The sequence below is a fragment of the Oryctolagus cuniculus genome, chromosome 9, assembly GCF_051225735.1.
Source record: "Oryctolagus cuniculus isolate XC-2025 breed Fujian yellow rabbit chromosome 9, ASM5122573v1, whole genome shotgun sequence".
In the NCBI taxonomy this organism is placed as follows: domain Eukaryota; kingdom Metazoa; phylum Chordata; class Mammalia; order Lagomorpha; family Leporidae; genus Oryctolagus; species Oryctolagus cuniculus.
This window is the reverse complement of record NC_142875.1, coordinates 117,283,367-117,302,389: the sequence shown is the minus strand read 5'-3', so window position 1 is coordinate 117,302,389 and position 19,023 is coordinate 117,283,367. Positions and strand designations below refer to the sequence as shown.

The following is a 19,023-nucleotide window of genomic DNA, read 5'->3' as shown; positions in this document are numbered from 1 at the left end:
GATCGGAAGTGGAGCAGCTGGGTCTTGAACCAGCGCCCATACAGATGCTGGTACTGCAGGCAGCTGCCTCACCACAGTGCCACAGTGCTGGCCCCTACTATTTCCTTCGAGAATACTTTTATGCGATATTTTAAATGAAGGTCAAATGAATAAACCTTTCTCTGCAGATACAGAGTTTGACAGTCTCCTTAGATCTGAACCTGTTTTCATTCCCTCCCATAATACAGATTGTATCTGCTTGCATTTCATTTTGTGATTCTGTTGGGAGCGGTTAGACGTTCTTATACATCTGCATTTTAAATCTAAATCCTCTTTAATATAGCATATGGGAGAAAACTGACTTGTGCCAACTTAGTTTAGCTATTTTAAACAGGAATCTCCAAGCATCAAATTTCCTCGTACTCTGGGAACAATGTATAGTGTGAACAAAAGGTTACGGAGGAAAGGAAATGTAATTGATTCTGAAGAGCGTGAAGGGCTGCAAAGAACGCCTTGTCAGAGAGGGGGCTCTCTGAGGTTCCCGCGGACGGTGGCTTCTAGCCAGCCACGTTGCAGCAGAACTCTCCAGTCCAATCTCCAAGCAAAGCAGGGCAGCAGATGCCTGAAGCTGCTTTCTAAGGATGTAAACAAATACAAACATGGTAGAGGAACTCACGAAACTCACTTTGCCCCGTGCTGATGAGCTGGCTGACTTACAGGGAAAGTGGGACAAACTCTGCTCTAGTGCAAATCCATTTTTCTTGCTGGCCTCAAGTCCCTCGTGTTGGGTTAGACAGACAAGGCCCTTTCTTGATGCTGTCTGGGATTATAAGATCCACAGGCGACTTGCTCTTAAGCCTCCCGAGTCTCAGAGAACAGAAACTCTAACACAACTGATTTAAGAACATCAACATTTATTTAACATGATAAAAAAGAAATGAGATATGAACATTTGCATTTAAACAATAGTAAGTAGCCTTTAATACATTACATGTGCTCATTGTATATATATACACAATGAACATAATTACATTTGTACACAAACTAAGTACTGGATTTGAAAACCTGCTTATTGCTGTACACACTATTCCAATGAAGTAGAGACCCAGTACTTCAAATTACCTACACTTTTTTTTTTTTAAGAAAAGGTAAGCGATAACATTTGTGTTTAAGCTGACGAGAGTGTGGCAGTAACTGGACATTGCAATCTGACCGAGGAAGAATTATAGTGGAGAATGGGACATTGTCACTTAACAGTAATAAAATGGCACATTTTAAATATATATATATATGTATATATATAAAATTTTTACAAATCAAGTGTGGAACAAAGCACTGCAGTAGCCAAAATGAGAAGGAATAAAGAAAAAAAAAGCAAAACAAGTTTCATTGGAAATAAGAAGATACTGATGTAATGAAAAGCAAAAGGAAGTATGAATTCACCTAGACTTAAGAAACATCAAACCCTGGAAATCAGCAGCTAACTAAGCTCTGGCTGTGGACCGCACACTGAGAAGCACCTTTACGGATGTGCTCTGAAACATAGCAGCAAGCTGGTGTCCGAGTAATAACCTTGAGATTACGGAGTGTACATATGGACCGTTAAAGCTGTTTTGGAATAAACATTTTCCAGAAGTGATAAAATGATGCTCCGTGGCCAAAAGCATCAGAACTATGAATTTCATAGATTTAAAATATACTGTACAGCCTCTTCTTACATTGCTGAAGGTCCAGGTCTGCAGCTCTGAATGGCTTCAGCAGGAGTCGGTGTAGCTGGAAAGGGAGAGGGGAAATTACTTTGACACCTGCAAAGTGCATGAATGACCCCTTCCCAAAGGGAATAACAAAGACCAACAATGGAACTGACAGGCACAGCCATGCAAAGCTAAAAACCCAACACAATTAAAGGACCCCTCCACCCAACTTCCATGAGCTTAATTTACAAAGCCCCAACAAGTACTGCAATTAAATAGCAAATGGGAATTAAAAAAAAGTACCCACACCTGGGGCAGACTCCAAAGATCAACAAAAAATAACACAAGATGTGCCTAATGTGACTAAGACACGTAAAAATAAATCTGCCCACACAGCAGTGTCATCTGTAAAACTCTCTTAGGTTCTGCCAAAACTCCTAATTCAGACCGATGACACATGCACAGAGGGAAGATACCGACAGTACACGTTTGCGTGCCACTAGCTGTCTGTGGTGGCTGCGCGCCGTGAGGCTGGAAAACATCCTGCACAAACGGTGCCTCATTACAGTGCCTGCCACTGCTGGTCCTCGCAGTGAGAGTAAGTCAGTAAGAAGCTGAGAGTCCTGGAAATGTGCTTGAGGATGCACTCGGAGAATCCTCTACTATCAGAACGGGCCGTGCACAATGAGTTATAACCTGCTTAACAGGCCAAAAATAATGTGACTGGCTCTTTTTTTAAATTTTTTTTTTTGACAGGCAGAGTGGACAGTGAGAGAGAGAGACAGAGAGAAAGGACTTGTTGGTTCACCCTCCAATGGCTGCTGCGGCCAGCGCACCACGCTGATCCCAAGCCAGGAGCCAAGTGCTTCTCCTGGTCTCCTATGAGAGTGCAGGGCTCAAGTACTTGGGCCATCCTCCACTGCACTCCCGGGCCACAGCAGAGAGCTGGACTGGAAGAGGAGCGACCGGGACTAGAACCCGGTGTGCCGGAGCCACAGGTGGAGGATTAGCCTAGTGAGCCGCGCGCGGCACCGGCTCCGTGACTGGCTCTTGCCACGCATTTTTCTATTAAGGCAGAGGCCCTCTATCAACTCTTCACACGGGAGAAATCAAACAAGTCTGATGTTTAGTCTTTTCTAAGTCTGGGGTCATTCTGTCACCAGTAGCAACTGTCTCTTCTAAACCTGTTGAATTAAAGGTTTACATACAAGAGTGTCAGAGGGAAGACACGGATAAGACCACAACCAATTGGTTGTAACTCCAGCAAGTGCTCCAGTCCTGCACAGACACTAACTGACAAGCGAAAAAAGCCTATTCTCAAGATTCCAGGTGGACAGCATCGCAAAGATACTAACATGACAAGACAACATAGAGAAAAAAGACACAGATTACAGCTGCTATAAAAACGGGTGGCTCAGGTATGTGTTGTGGCCCAGCGGGTGAAGCTGCCGATTATGAAGCCAGCATCTCACTCTGGAGTGCTGGTTCAAGTCCTGGCTGCTTTGCTCCCCATCCAGCTCCTTGTTAGCATGACTGGGAAGGCAGCATTAGATGGTCCAAGTACCTGGGACCCTGCCACCCATGTAGGAGACCCAAATGGGGTTTCAGGCTCTTGGCTTTGGCCTAGCCCATCCCGGGTCATTGTGGCCATTTGGGGAGTACACTAACAGATGAAAGACCTGTCATCTTTCCCTTTTCTGTCATTCTGTCTTTCACATAAACAAATCTTTTAAAAAAATGTGAGTGGAAGTAGATTCTAGAAAATAAGCAATACTGGACAGACGTAGTTGAGTTAGGATTTATACTCATTTCTTCTGAGAATCTACAAATCGAAGAAGTCGTCAGCAGGGGCTGGTGTTGTGGAACAGCAGGTTAAGCCAGCATCCCATATGGGTACTGTTTTGAGTTCCAGCTGCTCCACTTCCAATGTAGTTCCCTGCTAATGCGCCTGGGAAAGCAGCAGCAGATGGCCAGATGCTGGAGCCCCTGCACCCACGTGGGAGACTAGGAAGAAGCTCCTAGCTTGGCCTGGCCCAGCCCTAGCTGCTACAGGCATCTGGGAAGTGAACCAGTGCGTGGAAGAGGTCTCTCTTTCTCTGTTCCTCTCTCTCGCTGTAGAACTCTGCTTTTCAAATAAACAAATATATATATATATACACATATATATATGTGTGTGTGTATATATATATATATAAAAGATGTCAATAATAATGCTCAGAACAAAAAGATGTCAATGATCCATTCCCTTGGCTGTACCCTAAACATTTCTTTGTCCTTTAAAATAATGAGGGAATTCCCAATGAGTCAGACATGTCAAGGGAAAACCTTACATAATGGATATGTAATGACTTCAACAGTGGCCCCAGATCTGACTACAGGAATGAACACTTAAGTAGGAGCCCTGCTGCCAAACGCTGGAGGCTTTGAATCGGCACAGGCCGCGCCCTCCAAGGCCTGCAGCGTTTACGGATGATGGAATCAGAGACGGAAAACTGCCGTCATGGAGCGCAGCACTGGAAGGGGCGAGCTGGAGATCTGCTCTGCTACCTTCGGTCCCTGGCACAGTCCCTGGCACAGCTGTTCCACCGACCCTCCCTGGGGTCAGTCCAGAATGAACCGTGGCTCGGACTTAACCAACCAACGGTTGAATAAAATTCAACAAAAAGCATGTGACAGGCAAGCAGAGAGGCAGAGGGAAAACGACGTACTTCCGAGACTACACACACATGAAATGCGACCCTTCCGGGAGCTGCGGCTGAGCGGACGGCACCGGGGACGCCGAGGACTCCGGGGACAGGGAGGGACTTTTCACTGAAACACACCAAGGAAACGTGGGGAGAGAAACATCTGTAAGACACATCTGCAAAGTAGACCTGGAGCTCCGCGCCCGCAATTAGCACTCGTCCCCCCAAGGGAAGGAGACGCTGGCTGGCTTTGGCTTGTGTTGTGATTTTGTGATCTGGCAGGTGACAGTTGAGCATGAAATGCCTTTGAAGGCTTAGTGAAACAGTGCAGGTGGCTGGAAGATGCCACGCTGCCACGCAGCTCTCGGACTTCCGGGTGGTCACCAAACCTGGCCCGTGAGAACGCCTGTGCTCCCTGCCATGTGAGTGACCGGGACAAGGGAGAAGACGTCGTTCAGCATCGCTGCGAGAGAACACGACTCACAGAAACCTGCAGGTGCTGCATACAGCAGAGGCCCTGTCCAGAAGTCTGTGCCCTTTTGAGGAGCGTCCTGGGCGGCTGTGTGGTGCTGAAGTTAAGGTGCCTCTCAGCCAAGTACTCTGGAGCAGAGGGCCTGGGTTTAAGCCCTGGCTCTGCTCTTTCCCAGCTTCCTGCTAATGTGCACCCTGGGAGGCATCGGATGATGGCTTAAGTACTTGGGTCCCTGCAGCCTACGAGGGAGACACGGATTGAATCCTGGGCCCTGCCCTCAGCCTGGCCCAGCCCTGGCTCTTGCAAGCATTTGTGGAGTAAGCCAGCACATGCAAGAGCTCTCTCTCGCTTTCTTCTGGTCTTTCAAATACCGATAAACAAATACGTGAGAATTTACAGAAAAAGAATAATAGTCCTGAATAACTGAACTTCATTATTCCTACCCTTCTGCAAAAAGGGTGGTCGTGGGGTTTATGAGTGGGTTTCCGCTGATGAGTGACAACAAGCAAAGCTGACAATATACATACACTAGTGGTATGATACGGTCATTCCTGGCCTTCCCAAATCCTCAAGATGCCAAGAAATATGAGAACTGAGTACAAAAATATTAGTTTATTTTATTTATGTGAAAAGCACAGAAACAAAGAAAGAGAGAGAGAGAAAGAGTGGGTTTTTATTTGCTGGTTCACTTCCAAATGCCTGTATCAGCCAGGGCTGGGTGAGGTTGAAACTAGGAGCCTCAAACTCCATCTGGGTCTCCCACATGGACAGCAAGGACAGATGTATTTGAGCCATTACCTGCTGCCTCCCTGGGTGCCCATTAGCATGAAGCTGGAATTGAGAGTGGACCTGGGACTGAAATCCAGGCACTCTGACCTGGGATGTAATGTTCCAAGAAGTGTTGCAACTGCTGCGCCAAATGCCTGTCCCAACAACTTATGTTATCACACGCTAAGGATAACGACTTTGTATATCAAAGAAAGGCCCGGATGTGGATTACCATAGGGAAGAATAAACAAATCCATTTTACTACTTGCTTAGATACTGAACTCTCTGTAGTTCTCAAAGTGGCAGGTTTGTGAGTATTCCAGGAAAACACCCTGACAACACGAAGTTTTCCATTACTGCAGCACCTTTTTAACAGAAGTTGATCGAGTGATCTGGGCCTCAAAAACCAAAGCCAAAGCCAACGAGCTGATCCCCAAACAAGAGGAGGTCTTGATGCGGGGACTGCGCTGCCCTCTTCCAGCGGGTGCATGTGGGAAGGCACCACCGCGAGCCTGCAGTCAGGTGCCTCCGGGGCTGCCTCCTCCACAGGGAGAGCGAGCAGCCATGAAGCGGAAGCACCAGCGGGGGCGTCTACCTGCCGCTGCCGGGCTTCCTCGTGAAACCTCCGGCGTTGGCTCGCAGGGAGTCAGGGCTTCCTCCTGTTCCTGAAGACTGTCCTTGGCGGCTTCTTCAGGATGCTCCTCTGGTTTATGATTTGTGACTGCTGTCTCATCTTGAGGGCTAATAAAAGCAGATTAGCATTTTATAATTTGTTATAGAATTAATTTTTTGCTCTGAAAAATTTTAAACATACAGAAAAGCCACCACCTGTATTTAACAACTGCTGACATTATGCTTGTAATTGGCCTCATTTTTTTCTCTTTCTTATGGAAATTCCAAGCATAAAATGATTAGAGCAAATAATATGTGAAGTGCATATACTCAGCTTCAGCAGCTGCCCACACATGGCCAGTCTTGTACAGTCCCCCAGGCTCCTATTCCCAAACTATTTAAAAACAGATTCTAGACATGACATTTATCATTAAATATTCCAGCATATATATATATTTTTAAAAAGTTCATTTATTTTATTTGAAAGGCAGAGTTACAGAGAAGCAGAGGTAGAGAGAGAAAGAGAGGGAGGCAGAGAGACAGAGAGAGAGATCTTCCATCCACTGGTTCACTCCCCAAACGGCTGAACAGGTGGAGCTGAGCCAATCCGAAGCCGGGAGCCTGGAACTTCTCCTTGGTCTCCCATGTGGTTGCAGGGGCCCAAGGACTTGGGCCATCCTCTACTGCTTTCCCAGGCCATCAGCAGACGGCTGCATTGGAAGTGGAGCAGCTGGGACTCAAACCAGCGTCCATATGGGATGTCAGCACTGCAGGCGGCAGCCCCACCTGCTTTGCCACAGCACTGGCCCCTTTAGAGTGTATTTTTTAATACCCTAATGCCACCACATATCCAATAAGAGCTCAAATTTTCCTGATGGGGCAGGTGTTAGGCCTAGTGATTAGGACAGCTTTGTCCCATGTTGGAGTTCCTGTCTTTGACATCTGCCTCTGTCCCCGACTCCAGTTTCCTGCTAATGCAGCCCCTGGGGGGCGGTGCTGTTGGCTCAAGTGACTGCTTACTGCCACCCACGTGGGAGAGCTGCACTCAGTTCCTCGCTCCCAGCTTCAGCCACAGCCCAGCCCTGCCACTGTGTGCATCTGGGGAGTGAACCAAGATTTGGGAGTACATGCTCTTTCTCCTTCTCAATAAATAAGATTAAAAAGAGAAAAAAACCATTATGCCTAATTAAAAAAAACTTTTTCCACTTGATAACGTTATTTTAGAATTGTCTGAATCAGGTTCCAGATGAAACCCATTCACTGGATAACCTGACAAGTCTCTTCTAGTCTAACTTAATCTGAAGCAAACTGCCCTGCATCTCTAATTCTCTGCCATTTATCTGTGAAAGAACCTCGCTTCTTGTCCTAGATAGTTCTAGATTTTGATGACAGCATCCCTCAGATCTTTATAAGCTGATGTAATTTTGAGTGTGACCATATTTAGGTCCTGGGGAAGCAAGTAATACTTCCTTACTTCCTTAGGCAGCTGCCACACACTTCCTTGGTAACACCTGGTTTCTTTTTGTGATGTTAAAAATGATCAGTGAGTTCAGGGGTTATCTGCTCCATCTATTCATTACAAGGTTCCCTGTCGGATTTTCAGCTGACAGCTCCAGCAGCCATCAAGAAGTACTGTTCTAATCTATTATTTCATCAGGGTTAGGAAAGCAAGGGTATTCTAAGTCTCTCATACCTTATTGCATCAAATCCTTCTAAGAGGAAAAATATTTCCTCTCACTATTTGGTTACAGTTTGCTTGGGTTTTATAACATACTTGTTTCTTTCCCTTTACGTACCAAGATATGTAATTACATGTTGATTCTTTTTATTTTTAATGATTCATTCATTCATTTACTTACTTGAAAGGCAGATATGCAGAGAGAGAGAGAGAGAGAGAGAGAGAGAGAGATATCATTCACCTCCTGTTCACTCCTCAAATGCAATGCCCACAACAGCCAAGGCTGGGCCAGGCCCAGGAGCCTGGAATTCCATCAGGGTCTCCCAACTGGGTGGCAGGGGCCCAAGTACTTGAATATCTACTACTCTCCCAGGTGCATTAGCAGGAAGCTGGACTGGATGCAGAACAGCTGGGACTTGAACCGGCACCACAATATGGGGTGCCAGTGTTGGAAGCAGCAGTTTAACACACTACATCACAATGCCAGCCCCAGAGCTGGTATCCATCTATCTCGCAGAGAGACACAGAAACACACCTCCCATCTTCCCTCTCTGTCTCTCTCCATTTGAGAGGCAGAGAGATAGAGCTATCATCTACTGATTCTTTCCCCAAATGCCTGAAATGGCCTAAACTGGGCTGGGCCAAGGGTGGGAGCAAGGAACTCAATCAGCTCTCCCACTTGAGTGGCAGGAGCCCAGTTTCTTGAGCTATCACCACTGCTTCCCACGTCTGTATTAGCAGGAGGCTGCAGTCAGCAGCTGGAGCTGGGAGTCAAACCCAGGCATTCAAATGTGTGATGCAGGTGTCTTAAGAGCTAGGCTACATGCCTGCCATAGAACTGGTAAATTTTTATCCAGGGTGAGATGGAGGATTTACACTAAGAAGGCTTGTTTTCAAACACAGTTAAGGGGCTGGTGTTGTAGCCCAGTGGATTAGGCCACTGCCCGTGACGATGGCATCCCATATCAGAGTTCCACGTTGGAGTCCCTGCTGCTCTGCTTCTGAGCCGGCTCTCTGCTAATGTGGCTGGGAAAGCAGCAGCAGACGGCCCCTGCCACACACGTGGGAGACCAGGATGGAATTCCTGGCTCCTGTTGCAGTCATCTGGGGAGTGAACCAGTAGATGGAAGATCTCTCTCTCTGTCATTATGCCTTTTAAATAAGTAAATAAGAATCTTTTTTTAAAAAAAAATATATATATAGCTAAAAATAAACGCAGTCATCCTATTTGGGCACTCAGCTCTGACGACTGCCTCCTGGCTGCCGACTGTGGTCACAGCCGTGTTGCGGTGCGTGCTGGGCTGCAGCGGATGGGCTCTCCAGCTTTTTGCAGGTGTATTTACTGAATTCTTCGTAAGTGCTAAGCACAGTGTTGAGTGCTGTACATGTATTTTCTTACTATGTGATCCTTACAGCACTTCCAGGGGATCAACCAGGTCATCCCCGCTTTCACACAGGTGAGCAAGTGTAGCAATTATCTTGGGAAGGTCAAATGCGTGGGACTGTGACCATGCGGGTCACCCTGTTTCGGCAGTTACACAGCTCTGTGCATGAATCTTGTTTTTCTTAATTATTACCTGCATGTAGCTTCCTCAGCCATCTCCTTTTTGTCTCTCTCTTTATCCACCACTTCCTCAGAGTTTACTCCATTGGGTTCAGGCTTGAAAAGCATCTCGTAGAAAACAGTTTCGGTTCTTTTCAGCTACAGGGTAAGAAGAAAAATTTTCTTTTCAAAGTATTCTTGCCATGTTTACTATTTATTAGTAAATCTAAAATAAAATTCCAAATAAAGTGTTTATTAAAAATTATATACTGTCAAAGTTTACTGATTAAAAAAAATTTAGATTCAAGCACATACATTTGCAATATTAACATTCTTCACTACTAGGAAGTAAAAAGTCGTTTGTCCAAAGAGATGATGCACATTGTGAAGACTTAACTGTTGGGATATAATATTCTTTAATTTAGTTAATAATTTATTCCAGTCTGAATGGATCATGTTTTACATTTCTAATTAATGCAGATTTTTATATGGCTGAATACATCATTCTAATTAAAGGAAATCTATCACTTCACTTGAAACAATGGCCTCTATAATTGACATACATGTCTTAATTTCAGCTTTATCACCTAATCTAATCTTAAGAAATCTACCCATTTGAAATGCTTGTCTTCAATAATCTACCTCTTTGCTGAAGGCTGTGTCTTGGCGTTCAGCTTCTTTTAGTCGAACGATGTCGTCCACAGGAGTTTCATGGTTGGGTTTCTCATCACTGTCTCTGCTGGCAGGGTCCGGCTCCTTTATATTATCATCCCTCCTGCGAGTCTGCGCAAAAGAGAACATTTCAGATTCAGGCTGTGCAGATATGTGTATTTCTCTTAAGACAATCAACAGAGGAACTCTTATATGTGTATACAAACATTTTGTTATCTACACACGTGTGTGTATATATTTACACACACAATTAAATATGGCAGTATTCCACACATTTTCCTCACTGTTCTCTTATAACCCATCCATTTTTTAATTTGTAGAATAAAACGGTATTCAACTGCTGCTCTGTTTAATCTCCAACAGCAATGCCTGTTCCTGATTAGACGGAACCGGAATGTCTATTAGAGAGGGAAGCACTCTCGGTTGATGCAGCTGCTTATGTCAACACTGATTACCTCTCAGATCCTACCACCAGGGAACAGTTGTCGACTAACAGGGACAGGCTGGACAGAAGCTACTCAGGAATTCTGCTAGCCTGGCATCTCTGCTCCTATTTATGAAGAGGGAAACAAAGAGAAATGGAGTGATGTCACTTTACCAGCCTAAGGCTGGCAAGTGGTGGACAGCGGACAGGGATTCTCACTAGAAGCTCTTCTGGGTTATGGTCTGGGTCATGCTAAGTTTGGACACAGAGAAATATGCATTTTATTATGAAGGGAATTGGCGACTATCTTGGTAACCTGGATGGCATCTCACATTGTCTCTGAGAAGAAGCCACATTATACTCAAGCAAATTAAGTGTGCCACCGGTACAAAGGCCCCCAACAAGAACTTCAGTTCTGGTATCTTAGTCCAGGGCTACTTCCATTTCACTAAACTAAATAACCATCCACATTGTTCATCAGTCATACGATGTATGATTCTAAACATCAAGTGGCATTCAACTTGTACACAAGAATGACCTAAAGCAATCGCTATACCTGGGTAACCCTAAATGGATTATCCCTTAGACTTGAAGGGCTCTGTAAGGGTGACTGGTCTGAAGCACCAAGGACACTGAATCCTTTTTTCTTCTCCCGCAGGCATGCTTGCTGATGTCTCCTTATTCTTTCCATCTGCTCTTCCACGGTCATCCGAGGTCGAGTACTTTCAGCCAGACAGAGCTGTTCCACTGCACTTCTTGGTCTTTCCTTGAAATTAAAAATAAACATATCATTAAATACAGAATACCTCCTGAAAAGTGCAAGGCAATGCTTTCCATTGCTTTGTTTTCAAAATAAAAAGTGGAGGTTTTGAATTTAGCTGATATGAGAAGGGCAATTTGTGCTACTCTGTCCGAAACTGGTGACTGGTGATGCCTGGGCAATGACAGAAAGAGAAGGGGGGAAGATCCAGGGAAGACGGGGAGAGGAGGAACACAGAGAGGGCTCTCCCTTGGTAAAGAAAGAAAACATAAAGGGAATGGGGGCTCTGGAGAAAGCCGACCCCCGGGCCCTGCATTAGGAAACTGCATAAAACTAAGAGCAGGCTAATGGGGGGCCCAGTGTCTAAATATCAAATACTGCTTATTTTAATAAAATATATTAACACTTAAAATTAATTTTGAGGAGCAGAGAGACAAAGACAGCGCCGAGCTGAGCTGAGCTGGAAACCAGGGGAACTCAACCTAGGTCTCACTCAGTTGAGAGGAGAGGAGCCCACTCAGTTGAGCCATCAACAGTGCCTCCCCTTGTTCCCAATGTCAGGACGCTAGAGCCAGTAGTGGAGCTGGCTATCGAATCCATGTACTACGAGATGGGGTATGGGTATCTTAACTGCTTGGTCAAATGCCCACCTGCACCCCAAATATATATATATATATGTATGCGTATATATATGTATATACACACACATATACATGTGTATGTATAAATATACACATACACGAAACATTTATTTATTTTTATCTATATGAAAGACATAACGACAGAGAGAGAGAAAGGAAGAGAGGGACAGAGATGTCGTATTTGCCTCTTCACTCCCCAAATGTCTGCAAAAGCTAGAACTGGGCCAGGCTGAAGAGAGGAGCCTGGAACTCAATCTGGGCCTCCCACATGGGTGGCAGAGGCCCAGGCACTTTAACTGTCATCTGCTGCCTCCTAGGATGCATTAGTAGGACACTGGACCAGAAGCAAACAGTCAGCATTGAACCAGCATTCCAACATGGGACGTGGTTGTCCCACAAGGCAGCTTAATCTATTGTTCCAAAATGTCTCCCTCAAAAAAAATTTTTTAAGTCACATATTTACTGTGAGAAGACTAGTAGGAGAAACTCTCTCAGACATTTTATGATCCATAATAAAACTATGGAATTTATTTTTTTATAAATCAGACATCGTATTTGAATTTTTTTTAAAAAAGAGTTATTTTTATTAATCTGAAAGACAGAGTTAGAGAGCGATGGAGAGAAACAGGGAGAGAAATCTTCCATCCACTGGTGCATTCCCCAGATGGCCAGAGCTGGGTCAGGCTGAAGGTAGGAGCCAAGAACTCCATCCATGTCTCCCAAGGGGCCCAAGCACTGTTGCTTTCTCCAGGTACATTAGCCGGGACCTGGGCTCAAAGAAGGGACTCAAACCAGTGCCCATATAGGATGCCAGTGTTTCAGGTTGTGGCTTAACTGCCTGAAAACTTTTGTATGAGTACTGTATGTGTGTGTGTATATATCTGGCTCATTTTCAGAGTGTTATCAATGTGTTTTCCCTCTGTCTCTTCCCTTTCTCTGTCACTCTACTTCTTATTTGGTTTTTATAAATATTTATTTTATTCATTTGAAAGGTCGAGTGACGGGGGAGAGGGGAGATCTTCCTTATGCTGGTTCACTCCCCAGATGGCCACCAGGGGTGGGCCAGGCTGAAGTCAGGAGCCTGGAGCCCCATCTGGGTCTCCTACGTGGGTGGCAGGGACTAAGCACTTGGACCATCTTCTGCTGCTTTCCCAGGTGCACTAGCAGAGAGTTGGATAGGAAGTGGTGCAGCCAGGACTCCAACTGGTCCCACATGGAATGCCAGTGCTGCAGGCAGCAGTTTTACCTGCTACAGCACAATGCTGGCCTCCACTCTGCCTTTTAAATAAATGAAGAAGCTAGAAATGAATCCACTAATATTTTTGTTTGGTCTCAACATGCACTATTTTTAGTTCTTTTTCTATTGATTTGTTTCCTTAGCATGACAATTTCCAGAGAAAACTTCCCAATTTGTAAAAAATTATCTTTGAACAAACAACAGTGCCACAAAACCATGATCACTAATGTCAATCCTGATGCACAGCTATTCATTATTTTTCTTTCAGTGTCATCATTTCTATAGGTGTTTGTAATTTTTTACTAATCGAAAACATTACATTTCTTCTAAATTTCTTATAGTCTTTTTGGACATATACTTTGCACTTGTACTTTCAAGAATAATGATGTGGGAGGGGGGGCTGGCATTGTGACACAGCAGGTTAAGCTGCTGCTTGTGACCTGGTATCCCATACTGGAGCGCAGGTCTGAGTCTTAGCTGTTCTGTTTCCTACCCAGCGCCCTGCTAGTGCATCTGGGAAAGCAGTGGAGGATGGCCCAAGTATTGGGTCCCTGCCACCAACCTGGGAGACCCAGATGGAGTTCCTGACTCCTGGTTTCACCTGGCCCTTCCCTCCCCTGCTATTGTGGCCATGTAGGGAGTAAAGCAGTGGGTAGAAGACGTCTTGTTTCTCCTTCTGCCTATCAAACAAACAAACAAATAAACCTTCAAAATAATAATGATACATCTTATGCTTTGTAGTGATTTGCAATCTCTTTCCATAGCTTAAAATTATCTCGGGGCCAGTGCTGTGGTGTAGCGGGTAAAGCTGCTGCCTGCAGTGTCGGCATTCTTGTATGGGCGCCGATTCAAGTCCCACCTGCTCCACTTCCGATCCAGCTCTCTGCTATGGCCTGGGAAAGCAGCAGAAGATGGCCCAAGTGCTTGGACCCCTGCATCCGTGTGGGAGACCTGGAAGAAGCTCCTGGCTCTTGGCTTTGGATTGGCGCAGCTCCGGCTGTTGCGGCCAATTGGGGAGTGAACCAGCGGATGGAAGACCTCTTTCTCTCTCTCTCTCTCTCTCTCTCTCTCTCTCTCTCTCTCTCTCCTTCCCTTCCTCCCTCTCTCTCTGCCTCCCCTCCTCTCTCTGTAACTCTTTCAACTAACTAACTAAATAAATCTTTTAAAAAAATAATTGCATACAAGATAAGTAGAGCATTTATAAAGATGAAAAGTGAAAAGTTTGTTTGCAGTCCAAATTCCTGAAGAATACTTAGAAGACAGGGCATTAAGGAGCTCCAGCATCTTCCCAAGAACAAGGCTAGACTGGTTTAGAGTCAGTTTGAAGTAACTGTATCTCAGATGAAAATGTGAAAAACAGGATTTTTTTTTTTCCCAGTCGCGCTGCACGTCCCTCAGTTACCAGACAACTGGCAAACTTCACAGATGGCACAGCTGAAGGCCCTGTGGCCTTAGGCCAGCCAGGGAACACACCAGCTTTTGGGTGGCCACAGCAAATGCCTGTCACTGTCATTGATGAAATCCTTAGTGATGTCCAGGAATGTGTTATGGGGAAGCTATCAGAGAACATATTCCACAGACAGCAGACTGGACTAACACCCCGTGCCAAGGCTGAGCTAAAGAAACTTAGACTTTAGGGCAGAGCTTTGGTGTAGCAGGTTAAATATGGGTGCTGGTTTGTGTTCCAGATGTTCCATTTCCAATCCAGCTTCCTCCTAATGGCCTGGGAAAGCAGTGGGAAATGGCCCAAATATTTGAGGCCCTGCTACCCACAAGAGAGACCCGGCTGAAGCCCCGGGTTCCAGGCTTTGGCCTGGCCATCCCTGGAGCCCATCTGGGGAGTGAACAGCAGATGGAAGATGTTTCTCTTTCTTTCCCTCTCTCTCTAACTCTGAATTTAAAATAAACAAATAAATGCTTAAAAAAAAAAGAAAAGGAAACAAACATGAGATATGGACTAGACTTGTCATCTGAGGGGCTAATTCTCTAAATGTAATAAAAAAATTAAGATTACTGTTTTTTTGAGTACGCAAAAAGAATTCTGCTAAAACACTAGAAATACAAACATGTAAGAAAGCAATAAATGGGTTGCAAGTCCTTCTAGATAAGTACCGTTCTCAGATCCAGCATCTTCTTCGTTTTCCTTAAGGTTACATAGGAAGCTATTGTTGACGATTCGGGTGTTGGAGATTTTGTTCTTGGAGGAACGACCCCAACAGGAAAGTGGGAACCTGAAAATCAAAACAGCAGTAAGCTGCACAAAACATCTTTCACACAACACTGCTTTCTCTGGACAAGCTGAGTTTCCCAGGCTTTTAAGATTAGAAAGGAAATTGATTATTTGAAATGAGGCAGTCACTGATACTACTGGTTAAATGTGAGGTTAAATTAAGAAATACAGTTCTAAAGATTAACAGATGACATGAAGAGGTACCAGCCACATACAGAAGGCCCCCTTTGCTGCAGTGGCCCGACTCCACCTCCACCCTAACTTGTTAGTCTGAACCCCTCGCACACGACTAATCACCAGAGTGGTAGCCCGCAAGAATTAAGCCATTTACCTGAATGTCCTTACGTCTCTCTCATCTTTTTCTTTTAAAGGCATATTTTATTTATTTGAAAGGCAGAGTCTCAACCAAGTATCTACTAACAAGGTTAACAATAGGTAACCATTTTCACTTTCTCTTTTTGGATTTTTCAAAACTTCTACAATGAACACATGATGCTTTCACAATTAGAAAACAACAAATAACCACCCACACAAAACATTAACACGGTAACAACAAAAACTAACAGCACATTAACATAACATGCCTGCGTTTACACCACGGCCATCTGTGTAAGCAGGATATATGCTATTGTCTGCAAACTGTCTTACAAAAGTAAAACACCAAGTTAGCAAAAATCTCAATGGTTTTGTTTAAAAAAAAATCACTCTTTGGGCCCAGTAAGGTTATAAAGAAAGAGTCTCTTCAAGGTTAGTTACTGGTGTTCACCTTTAAGAATCCTACTTTAAATCATGTTATACAAAATAAACGACACCATTTAATAAATGACACTTATTTAGAAGAAAGCCTATAATTACAAGAAACACACAAAACTGTAAGACTTTAAAAAGAGGTAAGACTTCCAGGAAGAAATCAGCACATACTGGAGAACACATTTCAAATGACTCTTTATGAGTAAATACTTGCATTGGTGGAACAAATGAAGGCTTATCTATTCATTTCTCAAGTCAATTAAATTCCTGTTTAAGAGTTAAAGTCATTTACAAAATCATGTATTAAGCACTTTCTAAGTATTGTAAACCTGACCAATCTCATTTATTCCATAGACAACACAGGGCATTAAGACCATAGGAACCAGAATAAAGAATAACAGATGTAAAATCAAAGAACAGAACACAAGCCTTATCTATTACATGCTTCAAAAACTTCCTCTTAGAGAGGAGGCTACAGGCGGCCAGTGATGTGGCTCAGCGGGTTAAGCTGCCGCCTGTAACCCCAGCATCCTGTATGGGTGCCAGTTCAAGTCCAAGCTGCTTCACTTCCAATCCAGGTCGCCACTAATGCACCCGAGGAAAGCAGAGGATGATGGCTCAAAGACTTGGATCCCTGCATCAATGTTAGGAGACCTGGATGGAATCCCACTCTCCTGGCTTCAGACTGGCCCAGCCCCAGCAGCTGCAGCCATTTGGAGAATGAACCAGCAGAGAGAAAATCTCTGTCTGTATCTCCCTCTCTCTGTAACTCTGCCTTTCAAATAAATAAACCTTAAAAAGAGCCGCTACGACCTAAGCGCTCATGGGAATTAAAATTCTGCTGTGAGTGTGGTCCATGACAATGTTCTCAATATCCTATCTGATGGTGGCATTCCCTACTCAACTCTGATAGACCAGCAATACTGCCAGGCCACAAAGTCCCAATTTTTAAATGCTGGCAACCAATTTACTTTTGTGTGTGTAAAGTATTATGAATCTATCTAGTTTATAAAAATTAGTGCAAAAATCTTAAATAACTAATGATTAAACAGAACCTAGTAGCTAGTCCATAAAAAGCAAAACACAAATATACCATGGTTGCAGTTTATGCTAAGATTGCAAATGAATGACTTGATTTTAGGAAAGTACTAATTATAGCTCACCATTTTAGTATATAAAAAGAGAAAAACTACCATCATTAGGAAAGGTATCTCGTAAAATTTAGTATTACTGAATTTCTTTTCACAAAAAATATACTTTATTAACATAGAAAATAACTGATACTTCTGATGTAGGCAAAGAGGTAGCTAGCAAGGAGGCTCTCAGACCTCCAGCCCTTCCCTGTAGCCATGCCAGCTCCAATCAGCTCCCTGCACCCATTTTCCTTGCAGCAGAAAACCACCCATGGCTGCTAGCTGTGTTCCCGTGATGACTTAGCCAATTGTAATTACCATTATGATAGTTACCATGGCTGACATTCCCACTCCCATCATGCACCTGATACCATGACACTTCTGAGATTTCCAAAAAGGGGCAAGGAAATGGGCAGTACTCAAACCCCACTCCAGACACCAGCCCCTATGCCTCCAGGTCACTTAGAGGGATAATGGCTAACCATGCTGGGTGCAGCTCACTCTCCAGCGTGCCCACACTCCTTCGTGAGTGTGAACTTTTGCCTTTTTTTTTTTTTTTTTTTTTTTTTTTGACAGGCAGAGTGGACAGTGAGAGAGAGACAGAGAGAAAGGTTGTTCTCTCTCCTTTGCCGTTGGTTCACCCTCCTATGGCCGCCGCGGCCAGCGCACCGCGCTGATCCGATGGCAGGAGCCAGGTACTTCTCCTGGTCTCCTATGGGGTGCAGGGCCCAAGCACTTGGGCCATCCTCCACTGCACTCCCTGGCCACAGCAGAGAGCTGGCCTGGAAGAGGGGCAACCGGGACAGAATCCGGCGCCCTGGCCGGGATTAGAACCCAGTGTGCCGGCGCCGCAAGGCGGAGGATTAGCCTAGTGAGCCGCGGCGCCGGCCCACTTTTGCTTTGTATCAAATAAATTTTGGTCCTTTGTGAACCTTTAACCATATCTTGTCCTCAAATTTTTTCTTGTGTTAAAGAGACAAGAATCTGGACCCAGGCATCATATATCTTGTTCCACCCACCTCATAACACTTCCATAAGATGACAATATGTAGGTGTCCCAAACCTAAGCCACTAACATAATCGATGGGAAAAATTTAAAGCCATTCCCACTAAGGTTAGCAAGAGAAATAGGATGTTTACTGTGTCCTTGGTTCCTTGTTTTTGTAATTAAAAATTTTTATTTTATTTGAAGGACAGATACAAAGATCTTTCATCTGTTGATTTATTACCCAAGTGCCTACAATAGCCAGGACTAAGAAAGGCTGAAGTCAAGAGCCTGAAACTTAATCCAGCTCTCCCATGTGGGAGGTAGGAACTAAGGTAGTTGAATCATCACCTGTTGCCTCCCAGGGTGCACAATAGCAGGAAACTGGAATTGGAAGCAGAGCCAAGACTCGAACTAGGCAATCTCATATAGGATGTGTGTATTCCAAACAGCACTTAACCACTACACCAAACACCTGCCCCTACTATATATATATATATATATATATATATATATATGCTTGGAAGAGCGAAAGGGGGAGAGGGAGGAGAGAGGAGGGGAGGCGAGGCGAGGTGAGGCGAGGCGAGGAGAAAGAGAGAGAGATATAGAGTTAGAGATAATTTCTTTTATTTGCTGGCTCACTCTCCAACTGTCCACAGCAGCCAGAGCTGGGCCAGGCTGAAGCCAGGACCCAGGAACTCCATCTCTGACTGCCACATGGGCAGCAGTGATCCAGGCACTTGGGCTGTCGACTCCTGCCC

The 19,023-nt window shown here is 44.6% G+C and overlaps 1 protein-coding gene across 32 annotated transcripts in view; it reads right to left on the bottom strand.

Annotated features, from left to right (window-relative positions):
- Positions 1 to 876: 876 nt before the first annotated feature.
- The window catches only part of PLEKHA5 (pleckstrin homology domain containing A5), a 262,716-nt gene continuing 244,569 nt past the window's right edge, over positions 877 to 19,023 (bottom strand). For 15 of the 32 annotated variants that reach the window (XM_089303894.1, XM_070048487.2, XM_070048484.2 and 12 more), the window contains 7 exons: positions 15,277 to 15,395; positions 11,083 to 11,292; positions 10,073 to 10,213; positions 9,465 to 9,589; positions 6,193 to 6,338; positions 4,398 to 4,484; positions 877 to 1,752 (listed from right to left, as the gene is read on the bottom strand). In XM_089303894.1, coding sequence (XP_089160020.1) covers positions 1,694 to 1,752; positions 4,398 to 4,484; positions 6,193 to 6,338; positions 9,465 to 9,589; positions 10,073 to 10,213; positions 11,083 to 11,292; positions 15,277 to 15,395 — 887 coding nt within the window. In that variant the 3' untranslated portion in view covers positions 877 to 1,693. Of the gene's footprint in view, positions 1,753 to 4,381; positions 4,485 to 6,192; positions 6,339 to 9,464; positions 9,590 to 10,072; positions 10,214 to 11,082; positions 11,293 to 15,276; positions 15,396 to 19,023 lie in introns of all 32 variants that reach the window. The other 17 variants (XM_051850800.2, XM_051850810.3, XM_051850804.3 and 14 more) reach the window with 2 other exon arrangements.